Raw genomic sequence first — 25923 nt, 5'->3', positions numbered from 1 at the left:
ACCATGACCTTGATCTTTGACCTTCAACCACCACATTCTAATCAGTTCATTCTGGAGTCTCAGTGGACGTTTGTGCCAAATTTGAAGAAATTCCCTCGAGGTATTCATGACATATCATGTTCACAAGAACGAGACACATGCAAGGTCACAGTGACCTTGACCTTTGACCACCAAAATTCAATCAGTTAATCCTTGTGTTCGCATTTACAAGGAGGAGATGGATGCAAGGTCACACTGACCTATGACCACCAAAATCTTCATCCTTGAGTCCAAGTGAATGTTTTTTTTTTTTATTCCTTTAAGGTGTTCTTGAGATATTGTGTAATATAAATGAGACAGACAGGGTCACAGTGACCTTGACCTTTAACCTATGACCACCAAAATCTGAACATTTCATCCACATGTCCACGGATGGTAGTACCAAATTTGAATAAATTCTCCCAAGGTGTTCCTGAGATATCGCATTCACAAATAAAAATAAGCAGCCCGGCCGGACATACAGACAGCCTGAAAACACATTGCCTCCAACCTCTGCAATTGCCAGCACAAAGGCAGAAAAATACAAAATAGAGAAAGACAATAAAAAACACAAAGACCTAGAATGGAGAATGGAGAGAAAAGCAGAGAAACTGAGATAAAAGACAGAGTAATGAATAAAAGCTTGATCAAAGAGAAAAAAAGACAAAAATTATTTTTTTAAATCACAAGTAGACTGAGATGAAAAAGTGGAACAAAGTGACAGAAACAGAAACAGAAGGAGAAGAAAAACCAGACAGCAGACACAAAGAGATAAAAACAGAAGGTAGATAAAGAGATCAGTAAGTATGTCGTCTGCGGAGCCGAGACGTGGCAGCAGAGGGAGAAGTGTTTCACTGGAAACACAGAGAGAATGAGACAGAAGCAAAGATAGAAACAGTGCAGACCCTGCAGGTATTTGAAAATGAACACACCATCAACTGATACCACATTATCTGCACTTTGGTTCAGTTCTTGCAATATTAACCCTAACAAAAAATGTTCATCCACTGTACTCATCCTGACCTTTTAATGTTTTACAAAAAATCAGTTATTGGGCGTAACTGAAGCATAAAGAGTCCACTTTTTTAACAATAAAAAAGCAGTCTGACTGACGCATTTACATTTTTCATTATCTTTCTTTGATGACAATGTCATCTATGAATGATATCTGAAACTGTGCCCTGCAGGTATTTCTAAATTCAGTCCTGAATTCATCAAAGCCATTAAAACTGATTTTTAATTAAATGGAAGAACCATAATTTAAACATCACTGTGAACAGTTTTGCAATGATTCAAAGTTAAAGAGGAGATTGATGTAGACAGAGTAGCACGTTAGTATACTCCATCATCTCCTTTAAAGATACTAAGGCGTTATGCTCTCTCACTGTGCTAACCAGAGGTGAGCATTGTTTGGCATGTTGGAGTGGAGTGTTTAAAATGAAAAGTCAAAAGGCATCTGGGGCAAAGTACCAAAAAAAAAAAAAAAAAAAAGACGAGGATGACATTTGTAAATTTGAGAATTATGGTATTCTTTAATATTTTTTATTTCTTATTTTTGTTTGCTAGAGGTTTATTTGTGTTGATCTTCCATTTAACAGGAGCTATTTTGTTTTGTTTTTTCCGTTGTTTGGGGATGTATGTGTGTTGTGTGTGTGTTGAAGGTGGGGGGGTGGGGTGGCCGGGGAAGCCTGCCAAGGGTGCCAAATGTGCTAGGTCAGGAAGTAGGTCCAAACTGCTGAAGAATATCATCTGAGCTTTCAAATTTCAATACAGCAAAGTGAAGGAAACTTTGACAAAGAGATCAAATAAAATAGTTATGAAGTAGTATAGTAGTTATAGTTATGAAGCGTAAAACATGACAGAAAGTAAAACATAGAAAGAGAACAGAATAGAGGACAGATCTGTGTGCTGGCAGAGGAAGCCTCGAGGCTTTTCCAGTTTTACCGTGACCCACATATCACACACGCACACATTTGTGTAAACACACAGGGGGGCTTGTCACATGCTAGAAAAAATTATCAGTCACCTGCTGACTCACACTCCCAGAAAAGAACACCCAGCGTTGTAACCTGATAGTTGCTTTTGAGTGCAGCAGCTTCGGTAAACAACAACAACAACACGACAAAGGAAGAATAAAAAAGAGGACACAAATCCTTACAGACCGACTGAGAACAGAGTAATTACTATATGAAACTCTCAGCTCAGAGTAATGTGACTGAACACACACATTCCGCAGAGAGGGGGAAATAAATAGATGATGCGCTACTACTCAGACTAGAAACTGGTTCACGGATCTGATGTGGTGTCTGCAGATCTTGCACAGACAGACGGGTCAACACGTTTTCATCCCAAGTCATCACATGTTGCTGCTTTGCAGTGGACTTCCGTATTTACAAATTATGCTCTGGGATTCCTGCGTCAAAAGAGACACATGAAAAGGAGTAGAAATAAAATGTCACATTCAGACGGGAAGTGAACACCAGACTCCCTCATGAAAGTCTGAGGTTTGTTGGACCCATCAGCCTCCCCTCCTGCCTGCCCTATGGGAACCTTCCTGCTCCTTACATTAAGTTGTTACCAGCAGCATTTCAACTTGACGCTGTCTAGCGGCATATTATGCAGACGCATCAGGTTCCGTGTGACCACGTTCTCAAGCGATGTCAACTGGCTGTCCAAAAGCACTGCAAAAGTAGTGGCATTTGACAACTTCGGAATGAGAACAGGCAGGGTGGGTCTGTAGACTGCTACAACCATCATGAACTCCACCCACAGTGGAAAAGGGCCGTCCACACCAAAAATAATCAATGTAACAATAATGATGTGATTATGTACCCCAGTGAACAGTCACATTCTGTAAACAGTGGTGTGTTCTCCAGCTATAATGGCAGTGTAGGAAGCTTTTGATTGTTGATCAAAATGCTCTTAAAAGTGATCCCAATGACATCTTTTGCCACAGTTATAGTTGCATTGGCACTACCAATAGGGGTGCTAGTGGGGGCCATGATACAATTGTTGCCCCCATACTGGCTCCACCTGGCAAAAATAACTGGAGGCTGACGGCACTGTGTTTAAAGGCCCAGACACACCAAACTGACATCAAAGAACTAGCAGCGACAAAAGCAGACTGTTGCATTGCCTCATGTTGCCTGTGTCTCGGGCCAAACGTTGCACATAAAGACACAGCAAAGACTACAACGGACGGCCAACCATCCAAAGAACCGCCACGGTTTAATGTCACTTGAACATGGCCCGTTTCCCAGTATGTGTTAGCATAATACTATCTAGTTTCAGAGCACCTATGTGAATAATAAGTGTGACTGCAGCGCCACATCTTTCCCAAGGTAAAAATCAAATGAACCAGTCATATCGTTCAGTGTTTCATCTCCGCTGTAAAACCCTCACATGTGAACATCATCAGAGTCACAGCTCGAGAACGGACACTTGACACTTTCCATTATCTGGACTTAAACACACACCTTCATGAACCCATTCAAACACTGTAAACTGACGCTTAAGGAGGGTTTAGAGCAAAACCACTGCTCTCTTTGTCTTTCCTCTGCTTATCCTGCTCCCCTCAGTCACTCCCCCTCAGATCCTCTCCCTCTCCCTTCTGTCCTTTGGGTCAGCTTGAGGGAACATACAAGCTAATTATCTGTGTGGGAAAGTGTGTGTCAGTGTGTAATTTTCTGTGTGTGGGTTCTCTCAACTTCATTTTTGCATGAAAGACTATATCTCTACCAGGCAGAGACAGGCAAAGAGGAAGGGAAGGATGAACTGGCTGACCATTGTTGTCACCCAAAGACACCTTACTGCCGCAGACATGTCATTTGACGTTCCATGCACCAACAGGGAGAACCGTGAACCGTAATATAAAGCCTAATGTAAGACAAATTAAGTTGATGTTGGGTCTGATCCTGAATTCAGGAATCTGTGCAGCTTTTTCACATGCCAGATTAACCAGTCACAGTCAGCACCAATTTTTTTTTAAATGGAATGCATCAGTCATAAACCTTCATCAGGCGTCAAACTTGCACTATAAAACAATAACATATTCATGCCAGAGCCACAGGCTGCTACAACCAATCACGACAAAATCAATTCACAAAGACTCCTTAAGCCATCAATAACTGATCAAAAAGCATCCATTTGAAACCCGAGGAAACTGGTTTTATTTCTGACATAGACATGGGGAAAAGGCAATGAGCATCTTTATAAGAAATGGCCCAAAATTAACCAAAAATTGTTCAAAAAAAAAAAAACCAACAACATTTTTTAGGTCAAACATGCCATTTTTAGGTCAAACATGCCATTTTTAGGTCTTCTTTCTTATCACCTTTTACTAATTTCTTGAAATTGGTCAGCTTATAAAAGGCACAGGACATTCACCCAGGAGACTGCTGTTTGTGTCCTTATTTTTACAGAACTTGATTTTTCACTTTATTGATAGGACAGCCGTAGAATGACAGGAAACGTGGGAGAGAGTGAAGATGACATGCAGCAAAGGGCCACAGGCTGGAATCGAACCTGGGCTGCTGCAAAGGCCTTGACATATGGGGTGCACACTAGAGCTAGAGGCTGCCCTGTCACATGCTAATTTTAAAACAATTATGTGCCACCACTACACGATGTGGTGGCCAGCTGGTACCACACATCAATATGACATCAGAAAGACATTTGGACTCTCACGTTGGATAGATATTAAATTTCATGTTGTGTGGACATTTAAGTGTCATTTTGCAGCAGCTGGGTGTTGTTCTCCATGCCTTATGACTAAATGTCATTTTTCTACATCAAGATGATGTTGGCATCAGATGTTTGCAGACATCAGAAGAAAATATCAAGATAATCTATATGGCATCAGATGTCCAGGCATTTCATTTTGGTCCAGCTGCATAAGTCGACTGACAGAGCTGTTAGCACGGCTGTAGACTGTTGTATTTTTTATTTTTATTTCTTTTGCTAAAAACCTCTGTGAAAAACTCAGTCAAGAGTTTGCAAAAGGCAGAACATGTTAAAAGCGCACACAACGTTGTGTTGCTTACGTGTGTTGCTCGGCTGCGAGTCCATAGGAATCATCATTTTGCCTCTTGTCCCCCTCCTGGCAGCCAGGGAGCGCTCCAGCGTGGAGATGCTGCTGGATGCCTCGTCACCGTCAGCTCCTGGGACATCACAACATTCAAATATGAAAACAGGGAATCAAACATTTTCCCTGACTTCATTACGCTGTCAAACGAGTATTTAAAATGAGCTCAGCTAACTGTTTTCCATTGGGAGAAATCATTTATATATGTTATTACTTAATACACTAATGATGAATCAGGCTTCATTATACAGCTAATGTAATTAAGACCCATAATTGATATAAATGAATCAGTTTGCACCAAAGAAATGGAGAAGCATGTAGATAATAAATGAAATTTTTAATTTTAGTGTACAACATATTGGATATGTGGATATTTTGATATTGCCAGACAACACAGAAATGAACCCTAAAATTAAATCTGTAAACAAAAGTTAGTGTTTAACCCCGTGATTTAACTTCTGTTGAAATGTGACTAAAAAGGCAATAAGCAACTTGGCAAAAGATGTATCCCAAATTGCAAGAAAAGGTGACAAGTAAATTATCAGATTTCTTTTTTAAAGACACATAAATAATTTGAAGTTTATAATAATAACTAATAGGGAAAAAAAATATTGTTATTATCAACTTTAAATGTTTTTTTTTTTTTGCGTTTTTTTGTTGTTGTTCCTGTGTTTTGCCAGATTGCTCCATCTTATATAATTACATAACACATAAGTGTCAATGTCCATCCTGTACCTGAGTGGCTGCTCTTGCTGCCTATCTGGCTTTCTGATTGGCTGTGTGCCACCTGTGGGAGGTCCTGACAGGACTGGATTGGCGAATCATGTCCGGATGGGGCGACACTGGGAGCTTTCTCCATGTTCTTCATCTCCATCTCCTCATGATGGATCCAAAGGTCCGGAGGTCGTAAGTCCTTCTGGCTGCCCTTCCTCTTGCTGGCACTGTGGCTCGCTCGCTTCCTGCAAAGAGGACGAGAAAGGGCAAGGTTAATATGTGGAGGAGAACGCCCCGAGTGACTGATGTTAGCGGACACCACATGAACCAAGGGTTGACTGCTATTAGAGTCATGTCGCTAGGCAACCTCCTAAATCACAGCAGACAATGAACACATTGGTTCATCTGTATCATGACAGAACTGGTGGCCTTACTCATGTATGCTGCAGCCTACACAGACGAGAGGGAAATGAATGAAACATCTTACTTCCTCTGCTGGGCGGAGGAGCGCCGCGTGCAGATCAGCGCCACGATGACGACCACAACCACGGTGACGGCTCCCACGGAGACCACAATGATGACCAGGAGGTTACTGTTCTTCTGAGGTGTTGCACTGCCATGAGGTGGACGCATTTGACCAATTGGAGACTCTGAAATACATATTGTAGAGAGACAAAAAAATATTATCAAACTGTATCTTATCACTGTCCTGACAGTAGTACATGAGAGATAATCTGTGAAAAAAATCATGTTCCTATGCTTCCTCCTAGTGCTCCTGATGGCACTTGCAAGAATGCACAACATGTTCTCATCCAAGCTTGTCACATGGTGCAGCATGATTTAGCGCGGTCCTTATGTTTGCACAACAGTACATAATAACCAACTCCCATGGTTGGGATTAGGCAACAAAGTCATGGATGGCTAGGTTTGAGCAAAAAAGGCACGTGGTAAGGTGCAGAAAAAAACTCCAGACTGCTGCACTGTCAGTTGTTATGTCATAATTATGTTATTAATGGCAGCATTATTACCTGATGCTGTCCTACAGTGTTTCATGCACTCATGTACTGTTCCATCCGACGGTATTCTCAAGTGACGCAGTTTGAGCGCCTCTAATATCTCTTTTGCTGTGCATGACATATGATGAACAAAAGTTGAGATTTCTATATGTGATCTACCATATATATTTTAAAATATAATTACTACCAACACTAAAATCAAACTTAATGTCCCGTGACAAACTATTGGCAGCGCATCCATCAGCAAAACTTTTCATTTTTCAGGGGGAATTCAAAACGTGTCCTGATTTTAACTTATTTCTCATAAAAAAAGAAAAAAGAAAAAAGAAAAAGCCTTTTGCACATGAATGTTCAGAATGGCTAATTTCATAATAGTTGACTTTGGTAAGTTTCAAAAGGAAGGTCTCAGAATACACCTGTTTTAATTTAAATTTTATTTAAAATTTACTTTTGGCAGTAACTATACTTTTTTTTAAATTGACAATATTGCTATTTAAAAATATTATTTAAATGTTGTCATTCATACAAGAATGTAAAATTACATTTCAATTTAATTAAATTATTTCAGTTTAATATTGGCAGCCACTGACTTCCATACAAGGTCTTAAACATATATTGCAGATATTTTCCTTCATGCAGATATCACTGGATTCTGAAAGCTAATATATCTCGTCATGAGATTTTGACTCAAGATTATACTCATCATTTTCTTTTAACCTTTACTATTATTGCATTTTTGAAATTGTGAGAATTGAGGAACAGCACAGATAATGCAAATGAAACATAAATATAGGCTAAATATTCTCTTTATCAACCTGATAAAAGTCTTTTAATTTAAAATGAAATCTGCTTTGAAGTTCTGGTGTTATTAAGACACACCGCTCCAAAATAAAAGCCTTCAGAATGAAACCTCAAGTGGTTTCACTTGACTAAAAACACAAAGCTCTGCTGCTGTGCCAATCGATACACAGTGTGTGTGTGTGTGTGTGTGTGTGTGTGTGTGTGTGTGTGTGTGTGTGTGTGTGTGTGTGTGTGTGTGTAGCTATGACAGGTGTAAAGGGAAAAAGGGGAATTGATGACACACTCTGTCATTCATTAACTCGACCTTGGAGCACATAGAGAGAGAAAATAGGAAACACAGGAGGAGCATCAAGTCTAGATGGAGAGCTGAGAGAAGTGTGTTAAAGAGAGAGAGAGAGAGAGAGAGAGAGAGAGAGAGCAGAAGAAGAGAGAGAAGTCTGGAAAAGAGAAAAAGATGATAGTGGGATTAAGAGAAAGAAAATGTGCAGAAATGTGGAGGAGAGAAGGAGGAGACGGAGGAAAGACAGATGAAGAAAAATACCTGTGAGAGAGGCACTTTCCCTCTTTCACCTTCTCTCTCTCTCCCTTTCTCTCTCCATTCAGTCGTCTCTCTCAATGAAAACCACAATCCATCACGGCTTACAGCCGAAGCACAGGGACCAAGGTATCCCCCTCTTTTCTTTTCTTTCTTAACTTAGATTTCATCATCTTTTTCTCCCTTTCTTTAAACAAGTCTTTGATGTCATTTCAAACAGAAATCTGACCCTCAGCTGACGCTCGTCTTCCAAGGTGGTGCAAGAGTAAAGGTCATAGAGGTCATTAAAATCAAAGGGGTTCTACCTGCAGGGAGCAGGAATGTGATCAGGAAACTGAATTTGCAAGAATTTGAGTAGTAGCTGTTGAGATATCAGTCTGAGAAAAGAAGGGTTGGATGGATTTCACTGACATACTAATCATTCAGCTCAGGCCCTAAACACAGGTCCATTATGAGTTCCATAATTATTATATCACAGGGTAAACATATTTTTTAACCCTTTGAAACCAGGTGCAACTTCACTTTTCTTGTACTGCTTTCAGATGCCTTTCACAAGTTTTTAAATATTTGAATTCTGACAAAAAATTGGTGCTTTTTTTTCTTAGAAATATGGGAAAAATATAGAAGAGGATTAGGGCTAGGCAGGAGAAATACTTTTGAGAGGAGGATTATTTTTTTTATTATACACTTTAAGAAAAAAGTCGAGATGACGAGAATACACTTGAAATATCGAGAATAATGTTGAAATACACTGTCGAGAAAAAATCGGAACGTTTAGAAAAAAGGTAGAAATTTAAAAAATAAAATTTAAATAAAATCTGGAGAATAAAGTCAACCTTTTGAGACTTAAAAACAGCGTATGTGACATCCTCTACAAAATGCCTTGTATAGATGACCTGGTGACATTGCAAGCATCGCGGGGGGGGGGCTGCAGCCAATCCCAGCTGTCATCGAGCGAAAGGTGGGGTACACCTTGGACAGGTCGCAAGAATGCCGCAGGGCTGACACATATAGACAGACAACCTTTCACGCTCACAGTTGCACCTAAGGGCAATTTAGAGTCACCAATCAACCTGAGCTGCACTTCTTTGGAATGAACCAGGGACCCTCTTGCTGTGAGGCAACAGTGCTAACCACGCCGCCACCGTGCTACCACGCAATGTAGTTATCAGAATGAAATTAATTAATTGAAATTAATTTTGTTTTTGTTCACACTTTTCTTGTGTTTAAAGCAATATGCAAATTTTACAAACATCATCCTTTCAATATATTCTTAAATTAACAGTTTGGTTCTGTTATATTACTGTAAATTGAACACAGTTTTATTGTTTTTCTGTTTACAGTTTTATGATTTCATGTTTTTACAGCACTTTGCTGTTAATTTTACAGACATTTTTACAGTGAAATTACAGAAATCTGACACTGTCATTAGAATTTAGCTAGTGGAGTTTTGCTGTCTCTTGCTAAGCAGCTTCTTGGCACTTCATTTGTGAAATTTGAATCATGAAAAAACTTTTCTATTTCAAACCAGGTGCATAGGAGTGGAACGTGTAAGAAATCATTTGCAGACAAACTCCCCCACAGTGTCAAACTTACAATACATTTATTGTGACATTTTGGTAATTATCTTTATCAGGCAAACAACTGTCTGCAAATGATGGCATATGTAATTGCTAAAAATTCGAGTTTATCGTTAAAGTGAGAATTGTTTCATATTACACATCAGAATGTTATGGAGTGTAAAATTAAGACACAGCTGGAGCTGACTGCTATAAGTGACAGGAGCTGACAGTGAGGAGGTCAAAGCTGAGCCGCGAGCAACATGTATGTTACTGATGATAACAGGAGCACTAACAACCTCTGCTGAGATGCCCTTGAGCATGGCATTGAATCCCCGGCAGCACGGAGACACTGTGTGGAAAACATCAGAAGCTTTAAAGCCACAACAACATCCACAAATCAGCACAAGGGTGACAGGAAGTGTAGAAATCCGAACAAAGCCCAGAAATCCATCCGGAAAACAAAGCAGAGCGGCTACAAAGAAACTCAAACAAAGCGCCAGTCCTGGGTGATTCACACTAATTTCATTTTATGCATTTATTTTTTGTAGATGGGGAAATGAAGCCCTGTAGCAGTGAAGGGACAAAGCAGAGATGTTGCCGAGGGAATAACCAAAACTCAAAAAACAAACACACCTGCTCAGAAATACACACCATCAGAGACCAGCATCACACACAGATGACTCTCACACAGAAAAATGGTCACATTTTGATCATATCATTTTCTATTTGTAATATTCTCCAACTAGCCTTCATGGGGAAATCTTTTCCAAGCATTAAAATCCCTTAAATGAACTCTGCAAATGTTAAAAGGAAAATAAACATTCACTAACAGAATCAGAGCCAACAGCAGGTTTGCGTCTACAAAGATGATGGAATATAAAATCATATCCACTGACTGACTTGTGTGTTGCTGTTTCTGGTGACCAAGCGGCAGCTTTCCAAGCTTAGAAATGAGGCCAATGTGAAAGTGCCAAAACCCAAAGTTTCTCTACGTAAATATGCCAAACCTTTCTTGTCTCAGGCTCGGACATTGCAAACTCCGGATTGTTAATTGACACCAATCGAGACCACTACGGATTTATTTAACATATAATTACTGTGATTGGATGTGAAACTTCCTTCTTCAAATCCAGCCAATCACATAAGTCATTTGTACTTTGGATTTTTTGTCACCGATAATGGCTGCCACCCCTCATTGACACATATATAGTCTCGGTCTTGACTCGGTCTCGCCCTGCCTTAGTCTTGGTCTTGTCTCAGTCTTGGCACACTCTGGTCTCGGTCAAGTCTTGGTCTCAATGAGTATGGTCTTGAATACAACACTAGTTCCAACAACTCCTTGGAAGGACTGCAATGAAATTTTGGACGGATATTTATGTTTCCAGGAAACTTATCTCATCCTTTAATCATCATCTTCTCTGAATTTCAAATATTTCAATACTTTGATTAATGACCTGCAAAACTAATGACATTGTCATTCAGTGTCAGTTATCAATGCTAGCATGCTAACACATTAATATGAGATGGTGAACATGGTAAACTTTGTACATGCTTAACATCAGCATGCAGCCCAGTCGCTAGAAGGACTGTTGGCATTTCAGGTTTGTGCAAACAATATGTTTACATTTGTATGTTTCATACATAACTTGCCTTATGTCTGCTGCCTGTTGCCAAGTGGCCAGCTTTGCAGGGGTATCTAAGAAATATCTGTTTTATTGACAACTTGCCTAACTTTGTGTTGCATGGCCTGCCTGTGTTTAAGTGCATATGAACACATTATTAACCCGTGACTGCATCATTTAACAATTTCTTAAGGGTCTAACTTTATGACTCTGATATTTTATCACTGATTCTGTCTATTGCTGTTTCTTGTTGCTGCTCTGCATGTCTGCATGTTAGGCTTAGTGTGTGTCGTTGTCTCGTGTGTCGTCATTCTGTGTGCATAACTATTCTTGCTAAAATGCTATATGTTGTTGCTGTGCTATTGTTTTCTACTGTTGTTCTGCTGTTTCTTGTTGTAACGCATGGCTCTTGTTGTTGGGAGTTCCTATTTGCTGTAGCTGTTGATGTCTTTATGGTGTTGCGCTGCTGTTGTTAAGTGAATTTTATCATTTTACATGTTCCAAAATAGGGGTGGGAATCACAGGGTACCTCACGATACGATACACAAAACACTGTTCACTATACCGATTTTATCATAGCTACAGCTATTCTGCGATAATCCATATATTGCAAGAAAATCATAGAACGATACATCACAAAATATGTCTAACTAGAGAATACAAAATAGTCATAAAACGGTCAAGTGCAGGATTTCTCAATTTTTTCACTGCAATTTAGTGTCAGTTTCACATAATTTGACACAGACTGAGATGAAACACTGAACATAAAGTGCATAAAGTCTTAGCATAGTGCCTTTTTATAAACACACTGAAATATTTCTGGCTCTGTATTTTATATCTTGGCTTCAGCGTTTGTAGCATCTGGCGAAAACCTTCATTTTCGACCACACTGTAGGGTCGGAGGTCCTCGCAAATAAACTTTGCAATTGACTTCAACATGTTGGCTGCCCTTGGGGACAAGAAAGGGAGCTCTGCGCTGAACATTGCATTCACGGCTGCATGTTCTCTAGCGTTAGCATTAGCATCAGCCACTTTCTTAGCGCTGCAAGGGTCTCTGCATGTTCGTGGTATTTCCTGTGTACTTCACTTTTGTCAGACAGTTCTTACATACTGCAAAGCCTTTGTCAAGTTTGTTTGTCCCTTCAGTGTTGTAGAAGCTGAAGTGTATCCATACTTTGGATTTAAATGAGGCTGGGGTACGCTTAGTAAACTTTTCGCTGCACCGCTTTCCGCTATTACTGCTCTGTAAACTTCCTCTTCTTCAGCCAGTTAACTGCCGTCCAAATTTCACTCATTAAAGTGTGAATCGCCCCCGCGAGGAGTCATAAAGAAGTGACGTCGGCTGACAAACCAGCATGGACATCTTATTAAAGCGCTTTATTTTCTTAATTAAAATAGTGATATTTGACACCTATTTCAAAACATCTTGCCAAAGGACTACAGTGAAAAAGTAGCCGGCTAACACTAGCACATTTACAGAAATGTTCATGTGTGTTGTCCTTATAAATAAAATAAATGGAATGAAATGAAACATAACAACCTTTCTAAAGTGATGTAGTTTATGAGCTGACTGAGTCATCAGGAGATGGAGGGGATGGTGGAAGGGGTGACACCTTGGCGAGACACTTCCCAAGCAGCAGAGCACAGTTCAAGACCAACAAAAAAAAAACTGGTTGACTTTTGCTGTGTTTCTGCAGTTTTCTAGCTGGGTTTTTTTCTGAGACACTGCCGCGTTTCCTGCCGGGATTGTGCCACCCAAACCTGGAGTTTTAAGCAAAAACATGATTGTTTCCTAACCACGACCAAGAAGTTTTTACGCTTAAACCTAATCTCACATCAGCCATGGCATTGTTGAAATGGAAAATTTAATTTATCTGTACAATGCCAACATTTACTCTGTGCATTGGGTTCCAGCATGTTGATGTTACAGAGGCATTTAGCTCAGTTTATCGCTCCACTTAATAGCCTCTTTGAGCTCCTAGCATGGCTGTAGACTTTAGTCTTGCTCTTGAATTGCTGAATTTTTGTTTGAATAAACTGTTGATCAGTGATTTGGTTAATTGTTTAGTCTGGTTCTTTATTAATTTTAAAAAAAAAAGTTTATCTTTTATGTTTAAATTTGAAGCTTTTCTGGTTTTGTCAGGAGTCATTCAAAGAGGAAAATGGCTGCTGAACTTTTCAGTGAAGTGAAGTTTCATCAGGAACATTTGGGTTCAAATGTTAATATCTTCCATTGTAACTCTTTTGAACAGTCTGTCATTTGCTGAAAGCTGGGGTATTTTTAACTTTCTGACTTTTAATTGTTTGAGTGGTGTGGTGCTCTCAGCCCAGACCACAGCCAACATCAATTCCTCTGGAGAGATTTTTAGTGATTTTTAGTGTTTATCAGCAGGCAAACTGTGCCCAGACCTCCAGCCTGCTGAGAAACTGTCAGTGGATCAGAACAACAGACTGGATCAGAAAATCTGACAATAAACCTACAGCGCTGTCCCCTGATGGAAAGAGTCGGGGCTGAATATTCTCTGTGGGTTGTTTTTCAAGTGAGAGGAAGCTCTGTGATATAAAGGATGACACCGCGTTAAAGATGAAATACGGTGGAGGTGATGAACGAGGCTCTGCCCTCGCTGACCCGCCATAAAGACTGAGGAGGGCGGAGGTCAGAGAGGACGGATTTATGATCCCCTCTGGTTGCAGCGCTGACAACACGGACAAAATGTGAGAGAGTCCATCTTCACACAAACACACACACACACACACACACACACACACACACACACACACACACACACACACACACACACTGCTCCACTGTCCTCCAATGAGACACTGAATCACTGCCTGCCTCAGTCCCTGACCTCTGACCTCTCTGTGGAGGAGGGGTAACAGAACGATTTCTCTTCAAACAGAGAGGACAGTTATGGTTATGATCATCATTTGTATTATTAATGGTGGCTTTTGCTTTAGCAGTAGTTTCCTTGTTAGTACCAGCGGCCATATTAGCCTCGTGTGGAGCAGCAGAGAACTGTACTTCTATTAGAATTAATGTAAGAAAAGGGTCCAGGACCCTTACGTGTATTACACGTTCATGCACGCACACATCTGTGTGCTTATGCATGCACAGTAGGGGTTTATATCGGGATGCAGTACAATTACTTAAGCACTTCGAACTAGGGATTGGGATCGTTATATTTATTAATATTGATACCATTATTGAGAATCCTGATTGATCTGAGTCTTTATCGATACCACCATAGATACTCTTCTATTATTTGGTGGAGAGACCAGGCGACAGTATGTTTTTAACAGAACTGGTCTTCCTTTTATTGCTATATAACAAGTTACTTTTTCTTTAATATCGCTGGAAAAACAAAGTTCTCCAAAACAACTGTATCTTTTTCTTGATGTTACATTTGAACACATCGTGATGACTTTTTACCTTTGCCGAATAGTCATTCTTCTGAGCCGACCTTGAACACATCACAATGAAACATTATGCAACTTCATTTATTTAGCTAACTAGCTCTTATTCTACTGATTTCAATTTAGATTTCAACGCTGGATTACTATTTTTAACTGACAGGACTTGCTACAAAGTTTGGCTGTGCTTCCCACTGCTGCTCTGAGCGGATGATGATGGAGACTGTGCCGGCTCTGCAGCAGCAGCTGACAGAGTTGAAGGAGTTTTTTCAACCCAATGAAAAGTGAAGATTCTGAATTCAGGTTTAATTTGATGCACAGTCGATGTGTGCGGATCAGTGATTTGAATTAAATGACGTGACTCAACTCGACTCAAGATGTAATGGTAGGTCATAGGACCCACGGGACTCGATAGCAGTATCAATAAGGTAAAATGTTACTGATTTTCTGGTTTTGAAAAAAGCAGAATCGGTTCCTCAATATAACCGGGTTTCAATCCCCATCCCTACTTAACAAACCAACCAGATGCACCTTTCAGCACAATGCAGTGCCTTATTTCTATCTTTATCTTATTTTATAAGTATTAGTATTACCGTTTAAAAGTAACAGTTGAATTAAAGATAATAATTCTGATAATCTGAAAACATGCCTTTCTAAGGAGATTTGTGTTAGCTTTAAATGATAAAAATTTTTATGTGGTATAAATTATAGTAAAAGTAAAATGTTCTCATATGAATATGGGAAGTGTAATACTGTCATCATAATCATCTTTTATTAACATTTTCATATATACGTTTAATATTTGAGCAGTAAAAAATAGAAGATAATGCTTTCCCTTGCCATTTTCCTATCCTTAATTATTATCAATAATACTGTTGTTGTTTTTGGCATCACATTAAAAAACTACAAGCAGTAGACTGATATGCCACCACACTCATTTAATCCTGTTCCTCCATAAAGATTACTTTCTCCAGTTTGTAAAAACACTGATTGATGGTGAGATAGTGAATCTAATTAATTTTTCCTGCCGGCGGCAATATGACAACAAACAGGAAGCAACCCTAACAGACTGTAAATCAGGGAGCTGCAGCTCCTCGTCAGCACGCACTGAGTCATTAAACTAAGTTTAGACATGACTGAGCTGAGTGATCAAAGAAAACAACTGAGTCGCTGTGATAATCTAATGATGTTGCAGAATATCACACACACATACATAATTAGCTCAGCTCCCAGGACAGTTGGTCTCATTGTGCTAAATAGAGTCAGAGAATGAAACCAAGTGTACTTTTAATTTCTGACAGTCAGATTAGGTCAAGCAGGAAGAAAAGTGTGTGTGTGTTTGTGTGTGTGTTACCGTTAATGCTGCTCCTATCAATTAGATTGGTGTCAGACGGCCAGTAGGCATGGTCTCCCCCCCGACCTGGAAAACAAGAAATGAACAGGAACATTAGGATGGAACAGAAAAAGAGATAGAAAACAGCAGGGATGACGAAGGAAAAACCGAGAGTCATTTTGCAGACCGAATAGAGGGATCGGACAGAGAGACTGGTTCCTTTTTAGGGAATAAATTGCTTTGTTAGGATGTTACACACACACACACACACACACACACACACACACACACACACACACACACACAAACGCGTCGTATGGGTGCCGTATCATTGTCTCTCCCATGTTATATTGAGCCGCAAAGATTGGAACACTTCATGGGTACTCGGACTGGTAAATTTTGTAACAACATGCAGGCTTGTAGTATTGTTCCAGCAAGAGAGCTTTTTTGGTTTCTATATCTCTGGGCAAACAATGCTGCCATGTATCGTCCACTATGTACTTAATGAGAATTTGGGGGCCACAGGGTACATAAACAATACAAAGAGCAGGAGAGGGGCAGAACAACAGGGACCTGAGAGCATGTTTCTGCTTTGGAGCCCCCTCATTGATAAAGAGAGTTTGAAGTACGCAGACCTTGTTCAAATGTATTCTTAAACTGCACTATGATGAATCATAGTCCAGTATTTCAGTCAAATCTAAACAGACTATTGGGTCTGTTGCTATGTTCATTGCCGACTGTTTCTCCTTTATGGAGAAGTAGTAGACCAATCACAGAATTGAATGCAAGAATGAGAATGAGGATGGCATTTTAACTGGCTAGATTTCTGGCTACACATATGAAAAATACTGGCAGAAATACAGTGATTATCATGGAATTAAAATAATCAATCATATATGCCCAGCAAAATCACAATTATTGCCTTGCCATTGTGTGCCCTCCAACCGTCAAGTTGCAGATTACATCCATGTCGGTCCAGATTCATATAATACATGTAGGAAAGAGTAATTCAGTTAGGTGTATTTTCCTCTTAAATGAAAGTTATTATTATATTGTCATGTCTCAGATGGGCATGTGATCACAATGACATACACCTTTGACTACCAAAATGTAATCATTTCATCTTTGAGTCCAGGTGGACATTTGTCCCTTTTTTTTATGAAAGAAGGGGCATTCCTTGTAATCAGTTCTTCTTTAAGTCCAGGTGGACGTTTGTGCCAAAATTTGAAGAAATTCCTTAAAGGCCTCCGGGTAAAGGATGGACAATCTGAAAACATAATGCCTCTAGCCACAGCTGTCAGCGGCATGAAAGTATAAAAATAAGTAAGGAATCAATAGTCAACAGGACATTGTTTAGGTCTTGGCTGCACTTACATTATGTCCAGAAATTTAAAAAAAAAAATGGACAGCAAGGGGCCAAATTAGTAGAGTGCACAAAGAACAAATATCCTGTACGAGAGCTGCACTTGACCCTCTTGACATAGTTGCCACCAGAAGGGGGTAATTCGGCATTTAGCCTTGTCCTAGACTTGTAATGCTGGCTGCTTATAAATCTTATTACACCAGTTAGACAATTGATGCTCAAGTTTAGTGGACAGGATTAAAAATAAGGTCATTATCCTCTGGCCTACATTCATGAAAAATAGCCAAAGACAAATGATGAGCTGCATGAATAAGTTGCATTCTATATACAGAACGAACAACTCTTAACTCAACAAACAGTCTCTTCTTTATATTGTTCTAAAGCTCTTAAACATGTTGATGGGTTTTAGTTTCCCTTTATTCCAAATTTTCTTACTTGCTTCTAGTCTTTATATTATTGTTTAATTTTGAATCACTCTATATTGTAACTGCCTCATCTGTATGATATTTGCTGTGAGTAAATGCGTCTAATTGATTTATATTAAATTCAAAGAGTAGTTTTAAAAAATGGGTTTTTGGCAGGTATTTTTAACATTTTTCCCCAGTTCACTTCCCAGCAGCTGAGCCAGTACAGCATGTTAATTTGGAACACTGAGAGAACAAATTTGAAGAAGAAGTCAGAAACAAATCATCACAGAAGCAGCCAGAGAACAGAGATTGGAAACTGATGAGAGATTTCCAAAACCTCCACACTGTCACATCCATCACAAAACTCAATCTAAAGACTTCCACTTCTCAAAGTAACTTAAAGCCAGACCCGATACATAATTCTCCCTCATTTTAAAGCTAAAAGCTGGTTTCTTCCTCCCACCACCCCGTAGCAGCAGCAGCTGCCATGTTGAGTTCCAGTGCTGTAAAATATGAAGCAGATTTGATGTTTTCTTGCAGTTTGAAGCTACAGAAACGCGTTAGATTAAAGCTGGATTTGAAAATCTTCATGTTTCTGAAAACACACACATTAATTATCTTTCTTTCCAGCTTGTCTTTGTGTGTGCATTGAACAGTGTGTATATGTGTGTGTAAGTGTAAGGCTCACAACAACAAGGCTGAACATCAATCTTCCCTTCTCCCCTGACAACACTTCTGATTTATATGGAGAGGGAGCGCAGTGTGTACATGTACACGTATCACACACACACACACACACATACACACACACGCATGCACGCACACACACACACATGCACACAGACACACACATCTGTCAGTGACAAACAGCACCATTTAACACCCTGACACCAGAGCTGAGACTCTCTGGTTCACTGTCCCTATTGCTTCACTGCGCTTAAGTCCAGCTGCACTGGAAATTCCCAGAATGCATTTATAGAAAGCAGTGAACACCTCAGACAAAAGTGGTCTGCGTACTATATACAGCCTGTATATTACAGTGAACTACATATTCACTGAGAATCTTCAGTGATGTAGCTTCCTGATTACAAAACAGGTTAAGCTGTATCTGTATTGCTAGCAGGCAGCCATGGCACCTTCTTTGCAGGGTTGTTCACTCTGTTTTCTTCATTTTTAATTTTGTTTGTTTTTTAAATATTATTAATTAGTTATTTTTTATGATTAAAATATTTAGGTGCAGTGATTCTGACAATTTTAGTCCATTATGCGCTGGCTGAAGTGTCAAGTGTGAAGCAGCTAGGATAACACAGCACCTTTAACCCTCTAAAACCTGAGCAAATTGGTTTGATTTCTTTCAAAAACATAAGACTAGGAGCAATTTAAAAAGACATGGCCCATTTGTGAGAAAAAAGTTATTAAAATGGTTATAAGAAAATTACATGAAAATGTAAAAAAAAGTAAAAAAACAAAATAAAACAATAAAATTACCTATGGAAAAGTGATGAAAATACATCTCTTAATATATATTTTCTGTAGCATAATTTTAAATATAAAATTCTGAAAAGATAAATAGTTTTCTGGACATTTTTCTCTTTTTTGCTGTGGTGACTTTCTAAAAAAGGAACCTTTAGGTATATTTTCTTGTCAGCTTTTACTAATTTCTTGCAAATTGTGAGACATTTCTTGCCAAGTTGGTCATTGCCTTTTCTTCCCCATGTTTATAAATGAAATCAAACCAATCAGCTCATTTTTCAAAGGACCAAAAAGCTTTTGAAAGGTGAAAGCAGTGCAGAAAAACTGATATTGATCCAAGTTTCAAGGAGTTGAAGTTGAGTTTGTTTAACTTTGATGGAAAAAAAGTGATTTACTGGTGGTGACTGAGTCAAAACACCAACTCTCTGACTGTATAGAAAAGAAAGACAAGGCTTCTCCTCCTAAAAATGTAGCTAAAATATGTCAAATACAGTCATTGCCATCTTGAGCCAGTCACATTATTTGGAGCTAACATATGTGCTGCAGCAGTCTCAGCAGTGGAGAGTTCCTGCTATCTGACCAATGGCAAGCAGCACCATTGATTGCTAGCACACCGACTGGCACACACAGCTGTCAATCATGACATTAAACTTCCTTTTTATAGCATCAAATAACTAAAAAAACAGACTTAAAATATTGTGCATCAGGATTAAAGAACTACCTAAAATCTTCGGAAACAATTTATTTGATGTGCACTTTGAGTTTTTCATTAGGCCCTTGTCCCGTTCACTAACATTGTGGGGACGGGGTTTATTACCTATGCTTCAGACAGCCACCAGGGGGCAATTGAGATATTTTTGAATCACTTTTTATGTCATGTTGTCCTTCTTTAGCTGTGAGCTCGTCTGTCAAATCTTACTCCTGTTTGCTGATGATGTAATGCTAGTTTTTGTTACATATACTACTATAGCAATACCAATGCACTGGGCTTGTCACTTTGTTCTAGTAGTCAAATGTGCACAGTCCTGCTTTTACTTTTCAGTGCAATCTCTGTAAAGTTTTTTTGGGATATTCATATTTATGTTGAAAAATGGATAGAGATTTGCCAAAAGATGAACGTAAACTTTTAATCCTGTTTGCTGAAGATGTAACGCTGTCAGTTTCCAACACTGCACTGGATGACTTTGCTGGTGTGTGCTATAGACATAACATGAGTCAACACATGATGATTTCTGTGCATGCCATAAAACTGCTTAACAACAGTGTGTTGGTGAGAATCTGTTTCAGAGTGATACCAACGCTCATTACACTTAAAATTTAAAGGCTTTAAACAAAATACAATTAAACATTTAAAACTACAAAGTTCTTCGTCAAGTTCTCTGAGCTGCTGTGAGGTTTCAAAGTTTAGTGACACAAATTAAAAAAGTTTGGAGCGTTCATTAGCATCAGGTCCCCCTCTGCTTGCCGTTTGCAGCAGCTGATGAATAGAACCAGCGAACAGAGCGTTAATTATGTCTGAGTTAATGTGATGAACTTAAATATGGTAAACAGCTCTTTTTCATCGCCCCTCATAAGTTTGAATTAATAACTACAAAAGCCTCAAATTTCTCTCCCACTTGCTCTCCTTTTATTTCTCTCTCAGAGGAAGTTTTTTTTTTCTTGTCTTGCAATAACAAATGACTTCAGCTCAATGGGGTTCTTTGAATAAAGTGAAAGAAAATGGAGAAATTTCCTCTGTTTTTTTCTTTGACTCCTTTTGTCTCTTTTTCCTGTTGAATGATTTTTACCAATTTTATCAGGCAGATCCTTCCTTTACTCCTTTTTACTTACTTTCTTTCCTACTTCTTACCCTATGCTCATTTTCTGTACTCGTTTTCTCTCACCTTTCTATCCTTCATCTTTCTTTTCCCTTATTCTATTTTTTTTTGAGCTGGCACTAGTTGGGAAGTCAGAATAAAATGAGAAAAATACTCAGTGAGGTCTGCTACGATTCAATTCATGAAAATTATTATAATCGCTCGCACAGTTATTTGTCTTCTTTGGCCCTGCAATATTACTGCATAATTTGGGCTTGTCACTTTGTTCCAATAGTCAAATCCTGCTTTTATTTTTCAGTGCAATGTCGGTGAAGGTTTTTTGAAATATTCACGTTTTTGTTGTTGAAAAACGGATAGAGATTTGCATAACAATGCAAAAGATTAACTTGAACTGAGGGAGAATATCACAAATTACTACCTACTGCGATTACTTTACCTGTTTGCTCATACTTTTTGAATCACAGCCATTTGGACCTACCCGTTTGTTTTTGTATTGCATTTGTTGCCAGAGCTATTGTTTTGTATTTGATCCAATCTTCACCAAACTTGGTGAATGATATATTTCAGTGATGCCTGTTGCTCTAAATCTGTGAGTTTCTTCTTTAACACTGTTAAGTGTTTAAAACGATACACACACAAACACACACGCACACACACACACACACACACACACACATATATATATATATATATTTTTTTTTGTTTGTTTTTCCAGATCATTCATTACTTTTAGCCAGCTGTTTCTTAACTCACTGGTTAACAAGTTTGGAAAAACTCTCCATTTATTCTATTTTTGCAGATCTGCATTGTGATTACAAACACAATACAATCATGTGTGAGTTTTTCAAAACTAATTTTATTCATTGATGTTACTTAATTATTTATAGAAAGTGAATTATCTCACATTATTTACTGAAAAAAGATTTGTTGAGAACAGCTATTGCCATTGTCACTGTTAGATGATGTCTGCGTTAACCCTTTGAAAGCTGAGCAAATGGCTAAATTTCTTTCACAAACGTGGAAAGAAGGCAACGAGAAACTTAACATAAAATATTGTTTATGATTTTCAAATCTTTGGAAGCAAACAGCAGAGGAACACGGCAGTTGCACTTCAAATCAATGCACCTTGTTGCTATGATATACCTGTCAATTTGTGATGCAATACAAGAATGATCTGCTTATGATAGGTAATCAATATTGTCAATATGAACTCTTTCAGCAGCAACAGCTTGTAATCACACACATTTCCTTCAGGGAAATGTGGTTGTCTCTGTGAGCGACAAACAGACACCCACTCATGACTTGAAGATGTCAGGAAAAATAAAATAAAATGAGACAAGGGATAACAAGGAGCTGTAACATGATGTGAAGATCAGAGACAATAATTTAAACATAACCAGAGACTTAGATGAATGTTGAATGATGAATTATAGGAGGTGATTTGAATATCAGACAGGATTTGGGGATACTTTGATAAATGATTACTTGAATTAAAAGAGCTGTGATAAAAAAGACATGAACTGAGAAGATGATTTGACAAAGGATTTTAAAATAGAAAAATAAGAAGGCCGTTTCAAATAACTATTATTACAGACAACCTGACGCGGAGGGAAAACACTTTGAGGATGATTTAAAGATTAAAGAGGATTTAACGATGACAAAAATCAATGAATGAATGAAAAATCACAAGGAGAGACTGGAGGGGAGAGACATTGCAACAGATTACTGTAAAAATACACACACACACACACACATGCACACACTTGTAGGGGCAAAAACCTACCTTGATCATTGGCCATCTTGTCTGGATGCTCCACTGAAAGAGCAACAGAGAGAATCAGCAAACTTATAAAATATGAAACAAAGGAATACATTTACAGATAAAGCAAGTCTTGAACTTCATTCACACACAAACACACACACACATAAAGATACACACTCTCTCTCATACAAAAACACACAAACACACACACACACACACACACACACACACACACACACACACACACAAAGATACACACTCTCTCTCATACATACACACACACACACACACACACACACACACACACACACACGGACAGACCTTTTGCGGTCCTGAAGTGGACGGGCTCAGACAGCGGGCCGACTCCTTTGGCGTTCTTGGCCTGAATCCTGAAGTAATAAACGGTGTCGAGGTTCAGATCCACCACCTGGTGGGTGAGGCGGTCGCCAGTGATCGCCTCCATCACCCAATCATCTATTGGCATGTTCTTATCCAGCGTGTAGTATAGGATGTAACCTGATAACAAGTCATTTTATGATTAATAACAGTATTATTCATATCCACAGTGCAGAATAGTTAACATAAACCCTTCAAACCTGGGCAAATTGGATAGATGTCTTTCAACAACATGGGAATAAGACAACAAGTAAGTTAAAAAAAAATGTCCCAAAAATAAGCAAAAAATTACAGTTACAAGACAATTACTTAAAAATGAGCCATAAAATAATAATAATAATAAAAAAATGTAGCACAGGAAAAAAGGTGTTAAAGGTTTTACGAAAAACATTTATATAACTCAAGATATCCATCTAGATTTAACAAGTTAACTGAAAATACCAAATCACCATTATTGTCATTCATTACACCTATTAAAAGTAAATAAATGCATAAACAAATAAATGTTAACAATACATTTATGTTGCGCTCACAAAATATAGCCTCTTTCAAAATAAAAAAAATAAAAAAACTCTTCAGAAAATGGTATAGTCCCTTTTTTATTGTTTGTTATACGCAACTGAAAAAAATAGCATCTTTTCCAGGACCCAGCCATTTCTGCGGGTGGGCCTGTTTCAATGTAATGCATGCAAAATCAAGTTAAGGATTTTTTACAGTTATACAAAAGAATATAAATAAGACGAATATGTAAAAGATCTAAAAATATCTGATCTGTGTGTGTGTGTGTGTGTGTGTGTGTGTGTGTGTTTGGTGCTGTGCTGTTATCCCTGCAGGGAGCGTTTGATTCGTCCTCCAGGACGCTGCAGGAGCAGCAGAGCTCGTTAAAACAGACGGGTTTACAGCCGGGTCGATCGCCCAGAGGAGGAGAGGGAGAACAATGGAAGAAAGTGTTTGTGTGTGTGTGTGTGTGTGCGTGTGTTTGCGTGTGTGTGTTGGACATCTGAATTCTTGGAACGGTGTTTTGATGTTGTAAGAAAATAATGTTTGCGCTACTTACAGACATTTTTTCAGACTAAATTATGAATCTTCAATTGAAAATATAATCAGCAGCTTAACTGAAAATGTAAAAAAAGAAAAAAGAAAACCTCTGATGAAGTGTGTGTGTGTGTGTGTGTGTACTGTATTTAAAGTATCTTTGATAAATAGAGTGGTATAGTTGGTGTATTTGTATCAGCCCTAACCTGTGATTCGTCCGTTAGCCTCCATTGGCGGTTGCCAACTGATTAAAATGGCGCGGGGTCGTCCCTCGCGACTTATCACCGTCAAATCTTTGGGGGCGGAGCTTGGAGCTGTCAATTGTGGATGGACAGGGAAAAAAAAGGACAAAAATAAGAAAAGTCAGCAGTGGCAGGATGAGATAATGGTGCTGTCAGCTTCAGTTACTGTATAACACTGATGACAGTTAAAGTGTTCTGAAATTCAGTCAGTAAACCAGCGGATAATATTCTGAAATGTAGCAAAAGTTAATTTATCATATGTTTAATCAGGTATATCTGCACCTTAAAAGGGACGGTTCATCCCAAAATCAACTAGAAATACTACCATGAAGTTGTATTCCTCTGTGCAGCAGTCAAGTTAGAGTTTAAGTAGCTTTGTGAAAACCTGGTTGCTTCACACACATCTCCCTCCCAGCAGCAGAGGTTTCATGGTGGACAGCCAAGATCAGGGTCACAATTCAGACCAAATGCCTGGCCAGAAGTGTTTTTGCAGAACATTATGATGTAACAGTTAACCTTTGCCCTCTTGGATATAAAATGCCAGAATTTCATCATCATATTATATTAGACAATTGTGCGAAATCTGAGCGTATGCATTCTTGAGTTATGGCCAAAAACATATTTTATCAGGTCACAGTGACCTTTGCCCTTGGACCTTGGACCACCAGATTCTAATAAGTTCCTTTTTGAGTACACGTGGATGTTTGTGCCAAATTTGAGGAAACTCCCTCAAGGCCATCTTTAGATATTGCGTTCACAAAAATGAGACAGATGAAAGGTCACAGTGGCCTTGACCTTTGACTATCAAAATCTACTCAGGGAGTTTAGCAATTTATGAAAAACGTTTGCTTATTTTGGATTCTTTGTTCACAGTAAAGGCAAAAAAAAAACAGTTTTCATCATGAATTTGATGTAACATGAGTAACTGCTATACGTATAGTCATTTTGTGTATGAAGTATTCCTTAATAATAAAATTGTTGGCTAACTGTAGCAATACCATAATATGGTAGGCTAATGGACCTGGACAGAGAAGTTTAAATGTTTAAGGTTCAGAATTTGAGCTTGAGTTTAGTTAAATGCCAAAGGCAGACTCTTATTCGAGCACATACTAAATGCCTGTCACTGGAGTCACTGACACTTGTAAGGAATGTGTATTATTAACTTCCTGCTGATGTGCTCTTGGGCCATTACCATCATATGGTATAAAAATTTTCTCTCATACAGTAACCTCCCAAAGGTGCGTTGTGTTAATTTAAATTAAACGTGTGTTTAATTAAATAATGTGCCTCTTTTGTGTTTTTCTTCCCAGAAACTGTTTTTTTTTGT

At 38.7% G+C, this 25923-nt stretch overlaps 1 protein-coding gene across 2 annotated transcripts in view; it reads right to left on the bottom strand.

The window, feature by feature from the left end:
- Positions 1 to 25923, bottom strand: part of dcc (DCC netrin 1 receptor) — a 352843-nt gene that overhangs the window by 56178 nt on the left and 270742 nt on the right. For both annotated transcript variants that reach the window (XM_088070760.1, XM_088070761.1), the window contains 7 exons: positions 24561 to 24668; positions 23245 to 23439; positions 22945 to 22977; positions 16123 to 16188; positions 6303 to 6465; positions 5837 to 6060; positions 5061 to 5177 (listed from right to left, as the gene is read on the bottom strand). In XM_088070760.1, coding sequence (XP_087926886.1) covers positions 5061 to 5177; positions 5837 to 6060; positions 6303 to 6465; positions 16123 to 16188; positions 22945 to 22977; positions 23245 to 23439; positions 24561 to 24668 — 906 coding nt within the window. The remainder of the gene's footprint in view (positions 1 to 5060; positions 5178 to 5836; positions 6061 to 6302; positions 6466 to 16122; positions 16189 to 22944; positions 22978 to 23244; positions 23440 to 24560; positions 24669 to 25923) is intronic.

Source organism: Plectropomus leopardus, chromosome 20 (genome assembly GCF_026936395.1).
Source record: "Plectropomus leopardus strain MGB_pleo_1.0 chromosome 20, ASM2693639v1, whole genome shotgun sequence".
NCBI classification, from domain to species: Eukaryota; Metazoa; Chordata; class Actinopteri; order Perciformes; family Serranidae; genus Plectropomus; species Plectropomus leopardus.
Note: the sequence above shows the minus strand (reverse complement) of the source record. Positions and strands in the feature narration are given on the sequence as shown.